This window comes from Balaenoptera borealis (genome assembly GCF_965194805.1).
Source record: "Balaenoptera borealis genome assembly, chromosome: 1".
Classification (NCBI taxonomy): domain Eukaryota; kingdom Metazoa; phylum Chordata; class Mammalia; order Artiodactyla; family Balaenopteridae; genus Balaenoptera; species Balaenoptera borealis.
In genome coordinates, this window is record NC_138860.1 from 168,187,141 (window position 1) to 168,204,156 (window position 17,016).

General features: G+C 56.1%; 2 protein-coding genes and 1 long non-coding RNA gene across 16 annotated transcripts; 2 read left to right on the forward strand and 1 right to left on the reverse strand.

The window, feature by feature from the left end:
* Positions 1-1,222: 1,222 nt before the first annotated feature.
* Positions 1,223-7,870, forward strand: TMEM54 (transmembrane protein 54). 11 transcript variants are annotated; one of them, XM_082345880.1, is made up of 7 exons: positions 1,223-1,461; positions 2,312-2,386; positions 3,109-3,164; positions 6,086-6,145; positions 6,301-6,489; positions 6,619-6,753; positions 7,132-7,870. In XM_082345880.1, exons 1-7 carry the CDS (start codon positions 1,446-1,448, stop codon positions 7,252-7,254), a joined length of 654 nt encoding a protein of 217 aa, XP_082202006.1. In that variant the 5' UTR covers positions 1,223-1,445; the 3' UTR covers positions 7,255-7,870. The 11 variants fall into 11 exon arrangements, with proteins under 11 accessions (XP_082202006.1, XP_082202007.1, XP_082202009.1 ...); XM_082345887.1 differs by lacking the exons at positions 2,312-2,386; positions 3,109-3,164 and adding exons at positions 2,393-2,514; positions 3,711-3,904 and having other exon boundaries at positions 1,243-1,461; XM_082345886.1 differs by lacking the exon at positions 2,312-2,386 and adding an exon at positions 3,711-3,904 and having other exon boundaries at positions 1,244-1,461.
* Positions 7,871-7,998: 128 nt separating this feature from the next.
* HPCA (hippocalcin) lies at positions 7,999-16,274 on the reverse strand. Of its 4 annotated transcripts, XM_082345812.1 has the most exons (4): positions 15,904-15,998; positions 12,877-13,275; positions 8,495-8,600; positions 7,999-8,373 (listed from the first exon to the last, which is right to left on the reverse strand). In XM_082345812.1, the coding sequence occupies exons 1-4, from the start codon at positions 15,961-15,963 to the stop codon at positions 8,276-8,278; spliced, it is 663 nt and encodes a 220-aa protein (XP_082201938.1). In that variant the 5' UTR covers positions 15,964-15,998; the 3' UTR covers positions 7,999-8,275. The 4 variants fall into 4 exon arrangements, with proteins under 4 accessions (XP_082201938.1, XP_082201936.1, XP_082201935.1 ...); XM_082345810.1 differs by lacking the exon at positions 15,904-15,998 and adding an exon at positions 16,092-16,274 and having other exon boundaries at positions 7,999-8,600; XM_082345809.1 differs by having other exon boundaries at positions 7,999-8,600; positions 15,904-16,005.
* LOC309623701 lies at positions 8,482-9,503 on the forward strand. The gene is made up of 2 exons (XR_014241464.1): positions 8,482-8,591; positions 8,678-9,503. It is a non-coding gene; the product is annotated as an uncharacterized lncRNA (long non-coding RNA).
* Positions 16,275-17,016: the final 742 nt, after the last annotated feature.

Below are 17,016 nucleotides of genomic sequence, written 5' to 3' on the forward strand. Positions count from 1 at the left end.
GGGGTAATAATCTTTAACTCTCAGTATTGTTCTAAAGATAGAAAGAGAGAACCCTCATTTATTCATCTGAAAGCAAAGACATTTAAAAGGTCTGGGTCCCCAGCCTAATTCCAGACTGCCCCAGTTGGGGTCAGTGTCAAGGGGACAGCCTGACACTGATAGAGAAGCCACATGCACGCACATGCATGAGATTTGACATTGGCTTTGCAGTGACCACACGTGCTCTCCAGGGCAGCCCTTGGGAGGTGGACTTGGTCATCAGTAAGTTGTGTGCCCCACACACAAGGCACATGCATTCAGTGGACAGCTGGTGTTAGATGCATCAAGCCAGCCCCTACCCTCAAGGCCACTGACCAGTGAGGTAGGGGGTGCAGACTGTGAATTGATGCTGCCCAGATACCATGGAAGTGCCTCCCAGAGGCCTGCCTGAGGGCCAAGAGCCCAGGCTGGCAGCCACAGCACGGCCACATTAGAGAAAGGGCACTGAGACCCCTACTCCACCTCTTCCGCTGGACACTCTTGTGTGAGTCCATTTCTACATGTTGAGGATGAAACAAAGGGTCATTCTGGCACATTGAAGGGGCACAGTAACCAATAGCCAGGAATAGGAACGCTCTTGTTAGGTGCTCCTGCGAAGTCTGCACTTTGCAAAGATACTCTAGAGGGTTTTCAAAGCGTTTTCTTACCTCATTTTTGTATCTCACCATGACTTTAGGGGACAGGAATTATTATCCCTGATTTTCTGAGAAGGGAACAGAGACCCCCCCCCCCATCTCCACCCCCACAAGTAAAGCACCTTGCTCAGCATGCGGCCGAAGACCCTCAGGCCACGGCAGGGAGGAAACCTGAGGTCACGGCGCAGGTCAAGGACAGAGTCTGGCTCCCTAGGTAGTGCTCTTTCACCACCCACTGTTGCGCTTCCCCATCCTCTAGAAAGAAGTGGATTCCCAGCCCTCACCTCGGGGCTTTCCTGTCCAGCTGCCCACCAGGTCGTGACAACCACGCATCAGGCCCCCATCTCACTCCCTAGCCCGGACGATCGCAGCTCCTCTAGGCCTCAGTTTCTAGCTGTAAAATGGGCATCACTGGAGCGGGGTGGGCTGCGGGGGGTTGCTGGCCGGGTGCCGGCAGGCATCGAGGCGGGTGGGTGGGGCCAGCGCTGTGACTCAGCCGGGAGGGCCAGGAAGGGCTGCCCAGCCGGTCGGACGGGCCCGGGATGCAAACGAGCCGCCGGGGCCCTCCCGGGGCCGGGCCGCCCAGGGGGTGACGGGAAGGGAGGCCGGCCGGGCGCCGGGTGCTCCGGGCTCGAGGCGGGAAGTGGGCGCGGCGCGGGCTCTGCTGGGCGCTCGGCGGCTGCGGACCAGTATGGGAGTGGGGCCGCCCGGCCACCCGCAGCGTCTGGAGCCCCGCTGAAGCCGCCGCGGAGACCCAGCTCGGGAGCCGAGATGTGTCTGCGCCTGGGTGAGCCGCGGGGGGACGGCCCGGGAGGCCCGAACCCGCCCCAGATCCTCTGGCAGGGGCGGAGCACTGTCGTGGGCGCCCGGAACCCCGGGGTCCAGGCCGCCTTCTGTGCAGGTCACTTTCTGCTCTGGGCCTCAGTTTCCTCAGCACTGAGCTGGCGAGAGGAGGGCTTCTGGTATCTTCCGATGTGGGGTAGCACCACGGCCTCTCGCTCGCCCCCACTGCCCCCCCACCCTCCTTTCTTGCGGAGGAGGGACCCCCAGGTGGGAGGAGAGCAGCCAACCCCCACTGCCCCCAGAAGGGAGAGCACAGGGAGGGGATTCAGAGCCCGGGAGTTCTGAACCAGAGGCTGCCTGCCCTTGGCTTCCTCAGCCTCCCAAAGGGCTCCAGCTCCCATACCCTCCACTCCCCCAAACCGGGCCAGGTGAGAAGGGCCATTGGCAAACACGATCCAGACAGAGGAGTGGGACTGATGTGTCCCCTCCCCTCACTCCCTGGACGCAATGATGCTGCTCTTGGGCATCAGACAGACCTGGGGAGTCCCTACTCTCTAGCCAAGAGAACTTGTGAGCCTCGGTTTCCTCATCTGTAAAGTGGCGAGGGAGCACCACCTCCTAGAACCATCCTGAGCCAGGGACTGCCCTGAGACTCTGTCCAGTGCTCCAGGCACAGCCCCACGCTGGCACTGTACCTCCAGTTTGACCAAGTCTTGGTCCTGGGATGCTGTTGTTCATGAGCCCAGCCCTGAGCCGGGTGTGGTGTCTGGGTGGCCAGGTAGGTGGGTGGATGGGGTGAAGTGGGTCAGGCCCCTGGGACAAAGCTGCCATGCCCTTTCCTGTTTGGCCAGCAGTTAATCTTCATGATGCCATCCAGTCCCACGGTGCCTGTCCAGCCCATCGTCTGCCCTCTGTTTCTCCTCGATCTGGTACAGCTCGAGAGGGTCCTGAAGGCTCCAAGGATCTCAGAGACCGGCTAGACCAACCCCTTCCCATTTTACATATGGGGAAGCTGGGGCCCAAGAAGGAGAGAGGCTGGTGCAAAGTCGCACAGAGGGTCTGTGACTGAGTAGCCCCAGCCCTCTGCTCCCGGGGGCTTCCTCTGGGCGCAGCGCCCCCAGGGACATCCAGTCTAGGGATTCCTTCCTTTCTCTCTCTCTCTCTGGCTGCAATACTCTCATATATGAAGTATGACCCAATCCTTGCTGCCACAGATGGGGACACTGAGGTCTAGGAAGGGACTCACAGGTCCCACAACGAGCAGCTAAAGGAAGAAGGGGAGGCTGTTTAGTTCTAGGGGCCAGGCCAGTCTTCCAGTCTCACAGAGCTGGCTAGAGTGAGGGGGCTGGTGAGCCTAAGGGGCCAGCATGGTGCAGAGCCAGGACCCAAAGGGGACATTCCAAAGAGCAGATCTGGAACAGCCGGAAGGAGGGCTCCTGATCCTGGGAGTGTGCAGATAGGGGCCGAGTAGCCACTTGGACACTCAGAGAGGATTTGCGTATGAGTCCCTGGCTCATGTCCCTGCCTAGTGCCCCTGCACCAAGAGCTCGCTTTCCCAGCACCCCCCGGGTATGCCCCACTTTCCCATCCATCTCCTCATGGGACCCTCCTTCCCCACTGGGAAACAAGGGTTATTCTTCCCATTTTACAGATGGGGAAATGAAGACTCGGAAGTTTGAGTATTTTGCTGGAGTCAGTTCAGCAATTGTGAGTTGAGTATCTACTGTGTGCCAGGCCCTTTACACCAAACTGAATCCTGAATAGAACCTGATCCCTGCCCGGTGAACTAGGGGCTCCTTGGGGCCTGGGCAGTGACCATCAAGCTCTCTGTGGTACCTCAGGGCCTGGCATGGAGCAGGCACTCAGTGAACATTGATGTAACAAATGTATGGATGAAAAGTATCAGTGGATGCAAAGCTTAGTGGAAGGATCATGGGTCTAGAGCTAGAGACCTGGGTTCAAATCCGGACTGTGCCACGCATGACCTTGAACACTAACAAGGACTACTACCCTTTATTAAGTACCAGCTGTATGCTTTTCCAACCTTAGAGATCCAAGGACTCTCATGAAAGCACTGTGAACTCCTTTTCCTGATGAGGAAACTGAGGCGCAGAGAAGACAAGTTACTGGCCTTGAGTCATCCAGAAATAGATTTAGAACCCAATGTCCATCACTCCTGCGGGGGCCTCAGTTTTCTCCTCTGCCCAGCAGGATGAGCCCTACCCATGGCCCTGACATGGCTGTCCCTCACAGGTAGCCTGAGTGTCTGTGACTTCCGGAAGATGCTGATGAAGACGGGGCTGGTGCTGGTGGTGCTGGGCCACGTGAGCTTCATCACAGCCGCCCTCCTCCACGGCACGGTGCTGCGCTATGTGGCAGCCCCCCATGATGCTGTGGCTCTGCAGTACTGTGTGGTCAACATCCTCTCTGTCACTTCCGCCATCGTGGTATGGCCAGGCTGGGAGGGTGACTGGCAGGAGGGGGCTGGAGGGGGCTGGAAGGGTCTTCGATGAGTCCCCAGCCACAGCCTGGGGTGGGCAGGCAGACAGCCCCAAGTACTAACCCCTGTTCCACCACTTACCAACGGCACCAGTCACCCAACCTCTCTTTGCCTCAACTTCCTCAGCTGTAAAATGGGGATGGTAACAGTGTCCATCTGAGAGGGTCCTGATGAGTATTGAATGAGATCATCCACATAAAGTGCTGAGCACAGTGCCTAGCACATGGTTAACACTCACTACTGTGAGCTTGGATTATTATTACAATAGGGAAATAGTCAAGGCACTGTTGGCCAGAAGGAAGGAGCATCAGCTCAGCTTGGGAGGGTTCACAGAGGTGGAGGCCCCTGAGGTGGGTATTGATGGATGAATAGGAGTTCAAAGATAGGCTGCAATTACCATAACCTGGGTATGAAGCCTGCTGGGGCCAGCAGGTAGGAGAGGAAGCTGGGATGGCTTTCAAGTACGGAGAATGGCAAATGCAAAGGTGTGGAGGTGGGCATGGATAAGGTCTGCTCTGGAGACACAAAAAACTAATCTGGCAGGAGCTTAGCATTAGGCCTGGACTATAAGTGCTCAATAAATGGTAGACATGGTTATGACTGGATGTCAGTACCTGTTTGATGAATACATGAATGAAGGGGCCTGGTATTCTCAAGTTCGTAAAGCCCTTTCCCAACTGTCAGCAGAGGTGGCTACAGCCTTTGGGGAACATCTGCACATCAGTGTCTGAGTTCCACCCCTGCCACCTCCTGGCTGAGGGGTTTCTTTCTCTCTCTAAGCCTGTTCCCTCCCCTGCAAAATGAAGCTCAGACAGCCTGCTGGCCCTAAAGCAAGGATCACAGGCCCCGGCAAGTAGGAGAGCCTAAGTCAGTGGGACAGAGCTAGGCTGTACAGATATGTGCAGTGTCCCTTGGGGTTACTATTATTGTTGTTTATTCGTCTCACCAACCTTGTGAGGAAGGCAGGCAAGGCAGTGAGCTCGGGGTTAGGAGGTCCACCACAGATGGGCTCTGGGCTGGACCACTTCAGCTGTGCTCTTATTTCCTCAGTTAATCCCCACAGCTCCCTGCAACACGGGGCCATTATTTTCCCCACTTTACAGAGGGGGAAACTGACTCAGGGATTCACCCAACCTCTTGCTGATACAAAGAAGCCAACCTGGATGTAAAACAATCTGTGGCTTACACCAAAGCCAGTGTCCTTTCCCTGAGCTCATTCCTGCTGAGCAGGCTTAGCCCAGAGAGTTTGAGGCACTTACTAGTGGCTGCACAGTGAATTACAGACATTGCTGGGCCCCCTCTCATCTCACCTGCCTCCCGCGGGTCCAGCCCTTGCCTGATAAAGTGAGGGAACTGAAGGAGGGAGCCCAGCTGAGTGAAGATATTAAAAAGAAGATATTAAAAAGAAGATCCAGAGGGCAGCTGGTGGGCTTAACAGTGAGGTGGGCCCGCGTCTTGGGGCTAGGGGTGGTTAGGGAGGCCTGCAGGAGGGAGAACCCAAGCAGGTAAAGAGGAGCAGGAAGGGCGTTCCTGAGAAAGCGCTGTGTAGGTGGCACCAAGAGTAGGCTCTGTGTGGGTGTCCATATCCAGGGCGATGAGGAAAGAGCCTGGCCCAGGGTGGAGTTGAGATACTGATGGGACAGGGGCCAGGTCACTGAGAGCCTGGGATAGTTAAAAATACTCCTAGGGATTTTGAATTCTACTCCATAAAGTATCCTGGTTTATTTTAAAATAACAATTTTGTTTTTAGTTCCTTGCCAGTTGAGTTACTGAGTTTCTTCCAAAATCTTTTCCACTCCAGGGAAACATGTCATATATATCCTGTGACATGGCTCTGTGGCCCTGGGATACACAGGTCCCTGCTTGAGAAATGCAGCTGTAGGCAGTGGGGAGTCATGGAAGGTTGTAGGCAGGGAGTGACTGTGTTTTAGAAACGTCACTTCAGGGCTGGACCATGAAGAGGCAGTGTCCCCATGCGGATGGGGGTAATGAAACCAAAGCTAAGCAGGGGGTGCGGGTGTGGAGGGCTAGAGTTGGTGTTGGTAGAATCTTTGCTGGAGAGTGGCCCTGACCCCCTGCCCACTCTCCTCCAGCAGGGGGTCAGAGCTGACTTGAGCCTCCTCCACAGGTCATCACCTCAGGCATTGCAGTCATCGTGTTATCACGCTACCTCCCCAGCATCCCTCTGGTATGTGGTACCTCCTGGGATGGGGCTGTACGGGTAGGGGCAGCAGCCACCAAGGGCCTGGCCTGCTTGGAGGGGGTGAGGCTGGCCCCATGGGGGCCAGAGCTGCCCATGGGGCCGAGCCTGATGTCCACTGACCGGTGGCCTCCTTCATCCAGCGCTGGACAGTGTTTAGCTCGAGCGTGGCCTGTGCCCTTCTCTCTCTGACCTGTGCTCTCGGCCTCTTGGCCTCGATTGCTGTGACCTTTGCCACCCAGGGCCGGGCACTGCTGGCCGCCTGTACTTTTGGGGGCCCCGAACTACTGGCACTGGCGCCCGACTGTCCCTTCGACCCCACTCGCATTTACGTAAGTGCTTAGGCCTGGGAGGGGGTGGGAGGGCAGCGAGGTGCTCATCAGAGGTGGGAAGGGTTCTTGGAGTCCTGCCCTCCACTCCTCAACCCCAGGCAGCCATCACTGCCCCCTGTCCCCCTACAGAGCTCCAGCCTGTGTCTCTGGGGCATCTCGTTACTGTTCTGCATGGCAGAGAGTGTGTTTGCTGTCCGCAGTGCCCAGATCACCCACCAGTTGCTGGAACTGAGGCCCTGGTTGGGGAAAAGCAGCCATCACATGGTAAGGCCTGCCATCCCCCCCCAAGCCCTGACTCTTCATACTTCCTGGGAGCCCCTGCTGGGGAGCTCAGTCTGATCTGTCCCCACCCCTCTGTAAAGGGCCCCCACCTTGAAAACTGGGGCAATAGTTTTCTCCCCAGGACCAAAAGGAGAGACTTGGAGGCTCAGAGAACTCAGATCTCCCAGCTAAGTCATACAGCTGACACTTGGCTCTCCCAAGGCCCAGGATGAGTCTTGGGGAGGGGGAGAGGTATCTGGGCTGGAATTGGGGGCACTCCAAGGGTATGGCCTGACTCTTGCATAGTGGAGAGTAATGATGTCCCTTCACCCAAAAATCCTCCCGCCCCCCCACTCCTCCCACTTTCTGGATGTCCTAGAGGAGGAGACCCAGACCCAGTGGGCCTGGCAGCCTCTGACGTCTCCACAGATGCGGGAGAGCCCAGAGCCCATGGAGGACCATGACCTGCCGAGCTGCACTAGCTCTGGGCTGATGACCCTTTGACAGCTGTTGCCTCACCCAAGCCCTGCGGCCACTGCGGCCCTCCAGCCAAGTCTGCACTGGGATCAGGCCAGGATTCCTGCAGCCAGCCAGGAGGGCTCACTGCCACTCCAGGACCTGGGGGGGGGGTCTTTCACCCCTCTCCTCCAGCCACCCAGCCCACTGCACTGAAACGAGACTTTATTCTGAAGATATTAAAAAGAACAGAGATGCTCCACGTGGATGCATGCAGCGGGGGGGGGGGGGGGACTCGGCCGGGGGCCTGTGCTGCTCTCCCACACAGGACACTGTGGGTGGCGCTCTAGGTGTGTCTGCCCATCTGTCTGTGGGCCTGTGTGTGTATCTGAGAGAGACAAGACACACAGAGGGGTCAGTGGGTCTGTGTTCATCAAAATGCTGAAACGCAGGCGGGGGTTCATGGGACTCACAGCTGGGGGGCTGGAAGCAGGAGGTTTTCCTTTTGCATCATGGCCTCCGGGGCAACAAGGGCAGGAGCAGGCAAGGTTGAGGCCCTCCTGCAGGGAAGGATGGCTCAAGGAAGGTTTCTCCTCAAGCCCCCAAACCTCTGGAATCCTTCTCTCCGCTCAAAATAAAAAGACAGGCATGATTCCCAACTCCACCAAGGCTGAGATCTACAAGGGTTGGGGTGGAGGCAGGGAAGCTTGCCCCGTGGTTGGCGGAGGGAAGTCTGGCCTCGTGGCTGGCTGTGTGCGCGGGTGGGGGAGGGGGAATGGCTGAAGTTCTGATAGCTAGGTAAGGGAGGGCTGACTCTGAGGGGCAGACCAAGCCACAGCCTGTGTCTCTATCATTGCCAAAGGGAGATATTGCCTCCCGGATGGGGGGTGCTAACCACTTGCGGGCTTGGGCCTTGGGGGGGCTGCAGGGTTCCTTTCTCCATAGGCCCCTCAGAGTGCAGACCCTGGGGGTGGCAATCTGACCCCCAGCCTGGACAGACACAAGGGCGAGGACGCTGAGAGCCGGGAGAGGGCCAGTGAAGGCAGGGAGGGGAAACCTGGCTCCTCGCTCAGAACTGGGAGGCGCTGCTGGGGTCGCACTGCAGCAGACGCACGATGGACGGGTCGCTTTTGGCCCCGCGGATGAACTCCTCCAAGGACAGCTTGCCTGCGGGGTGAGGGGAACAGTGACGGAGGAGAAGGCAGCAGCAAAGCGAGGGGCTGCAGAGCCGCGCCGCGGGAGAGGAAGGGGAAGTGGCTCCCGCCCCGCCCCGCCCCTGCCTCCTCACCGTCGTTGTTTGTGTCCATTTGGCGGAAGATCTTCTCAGTCCTCTTTTCCGGGGTCGACTCGTCCTCCGGCATCTTCATCACGGACGAAACCATCTTGTAAATGGCCTGGGGTGCGGGTGGGGAGGGAGTGAGGGGGAGCCTGCCTGATCCCTCCACCCCCAACTTTCCAAAAACGCCCCCAGGTGCGCTGACGATTGCCGCTCCCGCCAAGGTGAGGAGGAGAGCGGGTGACGGAGGAATGGGGGGACTGGGAAGTTCTGGAAGGAGTGACTGAGAAGGTTTCCAGAAGAGGGGGCTATTGGAGAGAGCCCTGAACAAGTTCCCTTGGAGCGCTCGGTGGGAAAGGAATTGCTGGCAGAGGGATCTGCATGTACAAAGGCCCCAAAGCGGGCAGCCCTGAGTGGACGCCGAGAATTTGGGGATGGCTGAATGCAGGGGGTCAGGAGAGATGTTGGAGGACATCGGGGCCCAGATGGAGAAGAGCCTGGAACGCCCGGCCAAGGAGCTTGTGCCGGACGCCCCAGGTTCCCAGTTAAGTCCCAGGATGAAAGAGCTGCTTCTCAGAAACTTCGGGGCTCCGGGCGGCCCACCCTCGATGGCCGACAGGGGGCGCTGGGCGAAGGGGATGACACTGGGCTGCGATGCCACTGTGGCCGGCAGGGGGCGTAGAGCCGCCCTGAGAGCTGGAGGGCGGGAGGCAGCTGGGTCCACAGGGCGCGGGGGATATTATGCAAATAAACGCACGTGAGTACCTGCCCGGGGCGGGGACAGCCTCGGCTGTGCTGGGCCGAGGACGGCTGCCGCCAGATGCAGGAGCTTCGGAGGCGACTCGAAGGAGGGTTTTTGCGCTAAGCCTACACAGAGCACAAAGGACTTGGCCTGTGGGCTGGGTCCCGGCGCCCCGGAGCTCAAGGACCAGACCCGTCGCCTCAATCTGCCAGCTTTTTGCTACTGACACCTCCTCCAAGAAGCCTTCCTTCTCCCATCCCATAAACTTCCCTAGCCTCAGATCCGGCTTTGGCCTCCGCAGTGGTCTCTTCCGGCCTCTCTAGGGTCTGTCCCCAACGCTGCCTCTGAGACCTCTTTACAAACACAGATCTCCACCACCACGTCCCCAGCCCAGGGGCCGCCCCCTCGTTCCCAACATACACAGGCCTCCCTCCGGGCCTGCCGTGCACCCAGCTCCTTCTGGATGCTGCCCCACGCTCCTTCTGCTGCCTCCCACTCCTCCTTGGTGCTCAGCTTACATGGAGCATTCTTAGGGAGGCCTTCTCTGATCCAGGCTGGGTCAGGGCCCATACGCTGCCCCAGAGCCTCCTTTGGGGACAACTCTCAGAAGTAATTATGCCTTTGTAGGATTGCTCCTCAGCCCCAGCATACAGATAAGGACCATGGACATCTAGCTAGTGCCCAGATCCACAGAATTTAGCACAGTGCCTGGCATCTGACAGGGACTCCCCTGTTTAAAAGCCACTGGCACCTCCCACTGCCCTCTGTTATCAGGTCCAAACATTTGGCCCTTGGCATTCAAGGCATTTCACACTCTGGTCCCTGCTGACCTCTCCACCATCAGGCCTCCCCTAGTAGGTGATTCTGTCATAACCAAATACCCCTGCGCCTTTCAGGTCTCCCAGAGTTTACAGCCTCTGCCTGGAACAATAATACTAACTACCATTTACAGACACTCACTATGTGCAAGGTCCTTTACATACATTATTCTCACCCTTGCAATAGCCCTGAAAAGCAGGTACTGAGATCCCCATTTTCCAGATAATAAATTGAGGCTCAGAAAGGAAATTGATGGCAGACACCAGATTAGAAATTGCTCCCTCTTAGCCACTGGATAGATGCTTGTGGAGTGCTAATGACCCCTCAAAGCAGGGTATATGAAGTAAGGTGGCCTGGTTCCACTAATCACTTGTTCTGTAGCCTTGGACAAGTACTTAACCTCAGTTTCCTCATCTGTAAAATGGGGTAATCATATCTCCCTCATTTGGACTGTCTAGAGTATTAAATGAGATACTGTGTATAGCTGCCTAGAGTAAGTGGTCACTAAACATAATCATAGTATAACCATTACTCAACCACCACAGCCTCAGGTCTTCCCTGCCCTTCAGTCCCCTGGACTCCCAGATGTCACCTTTACACCCCTGTCACCGAGCTGGTCAGTGTGGCCTGCACACTTGTCTCTCCCAGCAGAGTAGGAGCTCCACGAGGCTGAGGTGAGGTCTCTTCCCTTCCAGTGTGCCCACCACCTGGCACAGGGCTCCGTCCTGAGAAGGACTGAGCAAGTGACTTAGAGAGTGACTGCTCCCCTGTGACAGCCCTTCTCCTGGGCCTCCTAATTAATTGTCTGGAATTACTGCTCACTCATTGTTTCAATGGAGCCGACTTGTAATTAATCGGTCACTAGGGTTTGCAGAGTTCTGTCTGCACCGGTCGTCTGGAGCCGCTGGGTTGCTGTAAAGGAACCCAGGGCCTAGATAGCAGAGGCCAGCCAGGAAGGGGTCCCAAGGATGCCCAAAGAATGGTACTGGCTTGACCAATGCCCTGGGTTTGGAGCTTCCAGCAAGGCTGACATTTACCAGTATACGCCAGGCAACCACACTAAGTGGTAAAACATGAATATCCATACAGATTAGTTGATATCCTGCTGCTGCCCAATCCCTGAGTGACCTTCCACCACCCTGTCTACCCCAACCCTTCCACCAGGACCCCCAGAACCCCCCACTATCCATCAACTAGAGAGTTAAGGCCTGGCCCATGGGAGTCATTGATAATCATTAAGTCTTTTCCCTAGTGATAGACATAGGGAGAGCACCACATCCTAAGGCAGCCCATTCTACTCTAGCTGGAGAGAGCAGACCCAGAAGTCAAAGTCAAGAGTCCACCAGTGGCTGGATGAGTTGGGAGGGGGAGCAGACAGCAGAGCTGAGGGACCAGAAGGGAAAGAATTCAGAGAGGAAGAAGGAAAGGGAGCAAGAGCCTGTACAAAGTGGCACATTCCAAGGATGTTGAAAAGGCCATTCTGGCTGGAGCAGAGAATGTGCAGAAGAGAAAATAATAACTGACAATCGCTAATGTTTACTGAGTGCCAGTTATATGCCAGGCCATCTACTAGAGTCTTTATCCTGCTTTATACCCACAATAGCCCTGGAAGAAGGGGTTAACACCCTCACTTTATAGGTGAAGAAACAAAGGCTTAGGAAAAAAGTGAACAAGGAACTGGTAGGTAAAATAGGACCAGATCCCTGATGGACCTCAATGCTGCTGAGGGGATGGGCACTCTGGAAGGTTTTTGAGATAAAGCTAACGTACTATACTTAAATTTGTTCTAAGAAAGGACATTCCTATCAGGTCCTTAAGTCTCCCTGTGAGATCAGTCTCACCATCCCCATTTTACAGATGGGCAACCTAAGAGTTGAAGCCAACTCCAGAACTGAAAGTCAGACCCCTTTTAAGAGACAGCTCTGAGTGTTGACCAAGTTGAACCTGACTCCACTTAGATGCTGTGTGACCTTGGGCAAGCCACTTCACCTCTCTGAGCCTTATGGGGTTGTTGTAAGGATGCACTGAGCTCATGGGTATAAGCATCTCACAGTACTAGGCTCTTAGTGGGCTCTCAATCAATTAGTTGGAAGGTGGCTGGGTATCCAGATGGAATGTGGGCGACAGAGCCAGGTGGCCCATTCACAGGCTGTGTGATCTCAGGCAAGTGTCTTTACCTCTCTGAGCATCCGTTTCCTCATGAGTAAATGAGGATCAGTGAAACATAACTGGCCTGTACTCTGCAGAAATGTCAAGTCTTGAAAGACAAAGAAAGGCTGAGGAACTGTTACAGATTAAAGTGGCCTAAAGAGATAGGATGACTAAATGCAATGTGTGATCCTAGACCAGAGCAAAAAATGCTATAAAGAACATTATTGAGACAGTTGGCAGAATTCAATATGGTCTGTAAGTTAGATAATAGCATTGTTTCTATGTTAAATGTCCTGACTTTGATAATCATATTATGGGTTATGTAAGAGAATGTCCTTGTTCTTAGGAAATCTATCCTGATGTATTCAGGGGTAGAGGGTCATGTTCAAAACAAGAAAACATTACACACACACACACACACACACACACACACACACACACACACACACGATGATAAAGCAAATGTGGTAAAATGTTCATTGGTGAAGATGGGTAAAGGGTATGTGGAAGTTTTCTCAACTTTCAATTGGAAATTACTTCCTATTAAAGACTTCTTTAAATGGGTCGTAAGAATAGCACCTGCCACTGCCTACCCACAAGGGCTGTTGAGAGGGTAAAGAGGGCTGGCAGGTGCAAGCTGCTGGGCCCTGTGCCTGCCATTCTGCGGGGCCCAGGGGCCCACCTGCACGATCTCCAGCATCTCCTCACGGCTGATATAGCCGTTGCCGTCCAGGTCGTACATGCTGAAGGCCCACATGAGCTTCTGCTCCAGGCGGCCCCGTGAGGTCACACTCAGCGCGATGATGAACTCCCGGAAGTCGATGGTGCCATCGCTGTTGGTGTCAAAGGTGCGGAAGACATGCTCCGCGAACTTGGAGGCGTCACCGTAGGGGAAGAAGTTGGCGTAGATCTTCTTGAACTCATCCACGTTGAGGATGCCCGTGGGGCAGTCCTTGAGGAAGCCCTTGTACCACTCCTGCAGCTCCAGCTCTGAGAACTCTGTATTCTCCCGCAGGTCCTGCAGCATCTCGGGCCGCAGCTTGCTGTTCTGCTTGCCCATGGCCACCAAGCCAAATCCCACCTGGGTCCCCGAGGGGGTCAAGGGACAAAGAGGAGTGGTCAGGCCCTCCTGGCCCCTTGACAACACTCCAGGAGTGCCCCCAGACACCAGCCACCCCAGCCTCTCTTTTGACCCAGTGAGAGAGAGGAGCTGGCCCAAGATCACACAGCTTACATATACCCAGGCACCCTGCCACTGTGTCGGCTCCACACCATTTCCCCAGACCTTCTACTTTCCCAGGGAACAGACCTGGAGACAGAGGAAGAGAAGGGGGCTCACCTTTACTGAGGCCCTTCTCAGTGCCAGCCACTGAGCCTTCCCAGGGTATACCATTTCACCCTCACAAAATGAAGTCTGGGAATTAGCCCATTTTACAGATGAAAAGGTAGGCTCAAGGAAGTAAGGTGACCTGCTTCAGGTCACATAGCCATGAAGTGACAGGGCTAACTCCCAGAGTTGCCAAGGGAGGTGCAGAAAGGCCCTCTGGTCTTCCTGCCTCCTACCCACTGCCCCCTTACTGCCTCACATACACCTGCTCACACAAAATACACCTGCAACCCAAACACTGACCTGTTCTCCCTCCCACCATGTGTGCTTGACAAGAGGCAGAATAAGGTAGGTGTTAGCCTGGGCTCCAGAGCCAGATCACATGGGTTTGAATCCCAGCTCTGCTTCTTACCAGCTATGTGACCTTGGGCAAGTTCCTTAAACTCTCTCTGCCTCATCTGTAAAGTGGGGGTAATAGTACCTACCTCATTATTGTTGTGAGGATTAAATTAGTTAATACATATGAAGCACTTAGAAAGATGCCTGCACATGTAAGTGCTACCTAAGTGTTAAATAAATTTAAAAGATTTACATGTGTCCAGATGCCAACAGTAAACAAATGAATACATACTGACACACATTAAGCTACACAGCTCACCAAACCCACACATGGATCCCATGCCACTCACATACCAGCACACACCCACCCAGGGTCACCATGCCTCCACACACAGCAACATTCCCTCTGTTCCACAGCTCACATGTACTGACACAGCACCACGCACGCACAACTCCCATACCCTGTGCATCGAGACACACCAGCCCACAACCGCACATGTCTCACACATGCCATCACAAGCCAGCTCCCATGCCTACACCTCTCACATGGCCAGCTGCACGTGGGACCCTCAGACACCCTTGCCATCTTTCTTTCTTTACAGGGTGCTGTCAGGTGCCAGGAGAGGGAGCTGCAGCCCTTCTCAGGCTTATGACAGCCCCCTCTTCCAGGGAGACCCCTAGCCAGTCAACCCTCCCCCAACACTTACCTTTCATCTAGTTCAGAAAGGTCCCCTCGTGCAGGAGGTTAGACTGTGGAGGACTGAGGGGAAGGTATTGGAAAGGAGACAGCCAGGCGGTTCTGGACAGGGATGTAGGGATGTGTGTAGGTGAATCTCCCCCCCAGCTGTGAGACAGAGTGAGGGGGTTATTCCTTGTGTGTGCATGTGCACATGTGGGTGAGCGTGTGTAAGTGCATGTGCTCATGTATGCGTGTGTGTCCCTGGCTTCTGCCTTGCATTTGTCTCCCCATGTATTTCAATTTATATCTGTGCATGTGCATATATGTGCGTGTGACTAGGTATGCACCCATTACAGTGTGAGGGGCATGTACCTGTGTGGCCATTTGGGGGACCTGTGTGTGTCCTCAGCAGTGTGTCACATGCATGTTTCTGTAAGTTGGTTCCCCTCCTTTCTAAATCAGCCTTTTTTGCCCCAGGCTGAGGACCCACTGAACAAGTGTGTGGGAGGGCACTGAGGAAATGCCTGGGGCCGGGGTGGCCGAATGTGTCCCTTAGTCCCCTCCTCAAGGTCCAAGGAACTGGGTCATCTGGGTGGAGGCAGAGAGACGCGCTGGGCAGGAGAGATCTTCCAGTGCCCCCTCCTCCCTGCCACCCTCTGAGTCCCCCCCCCCCTCAGTTGGAAGACTTGGAAACGATGGTGGTAGAAGATTCTGCTGTCTCCGCAAAGACCCCGTCCCCAAAATGGAAAGGACCTAAGCTCGGTCTGAGAAACCCGCCTCGGAGACCCTCTCCAGTCCTCTCCCCAGCTCTCGCCCTGGCCCCCGCCTCAATCCTTTCAGCACTCGGGAAGCGCCAGGCGCGTGGCCCTTCCTGGAGGGGGCGTCCGGAGGCAGCCAGAACGCGACTCCCCAGGCTGGCCACTCGGCGGTCAGGACCCTGGATAGCGCCACGCGTTTCCCGGCGGGAGCCCCACTCCCTGAGTCCCCGGAGGGAAAATTCCTGGGAGGCACGGGAGCGGCGGTGTTGGGGAGCCCTGGACGTGGCCCCCTACCTCCGGGATGCCCCTTCCTCGCACCCCCTGACCCCGGCCGAGCAGCCCCCACTCACCCAGCGACGCGGAGACACCGACTGCGCAGGGAAGGCGGCGCTGCTGCAGCGCGCGGCGGCAGAGGCGGCCGGAGGGGCGGGCGGGGGGCGGGGGGCGGGACTGCGAGGGAGACGCCCTGCAGCGTTAGCCCGGTGCCCCTCCCCTGGGGCGGGGGTCCCCGTTCCTCCCTCTGCCCTCGAGCCCTGATAGTGCGTGGAGCAAAGGATTAGGCTCCGCCCCCGCCCCTGCCCGGGAGAGGGAAGGGGACGCCCTCACCTCTCCGGCCCCCCCTCCCGAGGGAGCACCCCGCCGGGGGAGGAAGGCAAAGGTCCCCATCTCCTCAGCCTCTCGACTCAGGTAGCCCGAATACGGTGGACAGTGGGGGTAGTCAGTGCCCAGACACCTCTTTCCTAAGCCGGGGACAACCCCCGACAGCTCCGCCCGCCTGCCTCCCCCATCCCTACCTGGGCTTGGAGCCGCAAGTCACTCCGAGGGCGGAAATCGGATCCTGGGCGGCTCGATAGGTACCCTCCCTGCACCTGCGCCTCCACTCCGGAACTAACTGAGCTCTTCAGAAAGGGGGCAGCGCCCACTCCTCCAGTCCCTGAGGTCTTGGGGGGCAGGCACGCCCCCTACCCCGCCTCTGCCTTAGAGAGCCCCACCCCCTTTTCCCGCCCGCCACACAGGATCTCGTGCCCAGGACCCCTCTCAGAATGAATTCCACCTCTTAACGTGGATCTAAATTGCTCCTCCCATTCCCCCCCACTCCAATCAAGAAGCCCTCTCCCTCCCTCCCCAGCCTCCCCAGTGCCTGTACTGGATTGCGATAAGTGAGGGCTGGGGAGCATCTCCAGCCTGGGGGGTTCTGAGGTGTGTAAGCCCCCTGCCTGCAAACAGGACAGCCCCTTTCCAGAGTCACTGAACTCTATCAAAGCTTCTCCTGCCAGGATGGGGGCTGCATCCTCCTTCCCACAGCCTCAGCAACAATCCAGACCTCCTGGGCTTGAATTTTGCTCTTTCTGTATTTCCGGGGGGGGGGTGTTGATCCTAATTGTCCCCACTTCACAGATGAGAAAACTGAGGTTCAGAGGGGTTAAATGATTTTTCCAATGTCTTGACAGCAAGCGAGTGGGCTTGGACTTGAACCCATGTGTCCTCATCCATTCATTGCACAAACGTTTATCAAGCATTAGTTCTGTGCCCAGCACTGTTCTAGGCAGTGGGGTTACAGGAGTGGACAGTAAGGCATGAATATAATATACAAGTCAGTTCTGTAGTGTATTAGATAAGTGTTTTGGGAAAAGTTGAGATCAGTGTGTGGAGGTTGGGATAGTGGCAGTGCTTAGGACCATGCCAAGGACTTTAGATTTTATTCCAGGTGAGATGGGA

Excerpts from the sequence above, each read along its gene's own strand:
- HPCA (XM_082345809.1), bottom strand. The coding sequence starts at position 15,963 with ATGGGGACCTTTGCCTTCCTCCCCCGGCGGGGTGCTCCCTCGGGAGGG. Across the intron at positions 13,276-15,903 it reads CGGGAGGGGGGGCCGGAGAG|GTGGGATTTGGCTTGGTGGC; the intron begins GTGAGGGCGTCC and ends TCGGGGACCCAG. Across the intron at positions 8,601-12,876 it reads AGATGCTGGAGATCGTGCAG|GCCATTTACAAGATGGTTTC; the intron begins GTGGGCCCCTGG and ends CCCGCACCCCAG.
- TMEM54 (XM_082345883.1), top strand. The coding sequence starts at position 3,683 with ATGGCCCTGACATGGCTGTCCCTCACAGGTAGCCTGAGTGTCTGTGAC. Across the intron at positions 6,146-6,300 it reads ACCTCCCCAGCATCCCTCTG|CGCTGGACAGTGTTTAGCTC; the intron begins GTATGTGGTACC and ends TCCTTCATCCAG. Across the intron at positions 6,490-6,618 it reads TCGACCCCACTCGCATTTAC|AGCTCCAGCCTGTGTCTCTG; the intron begins GTAAGTGCTTAG and ends GTCCCCCTACAG.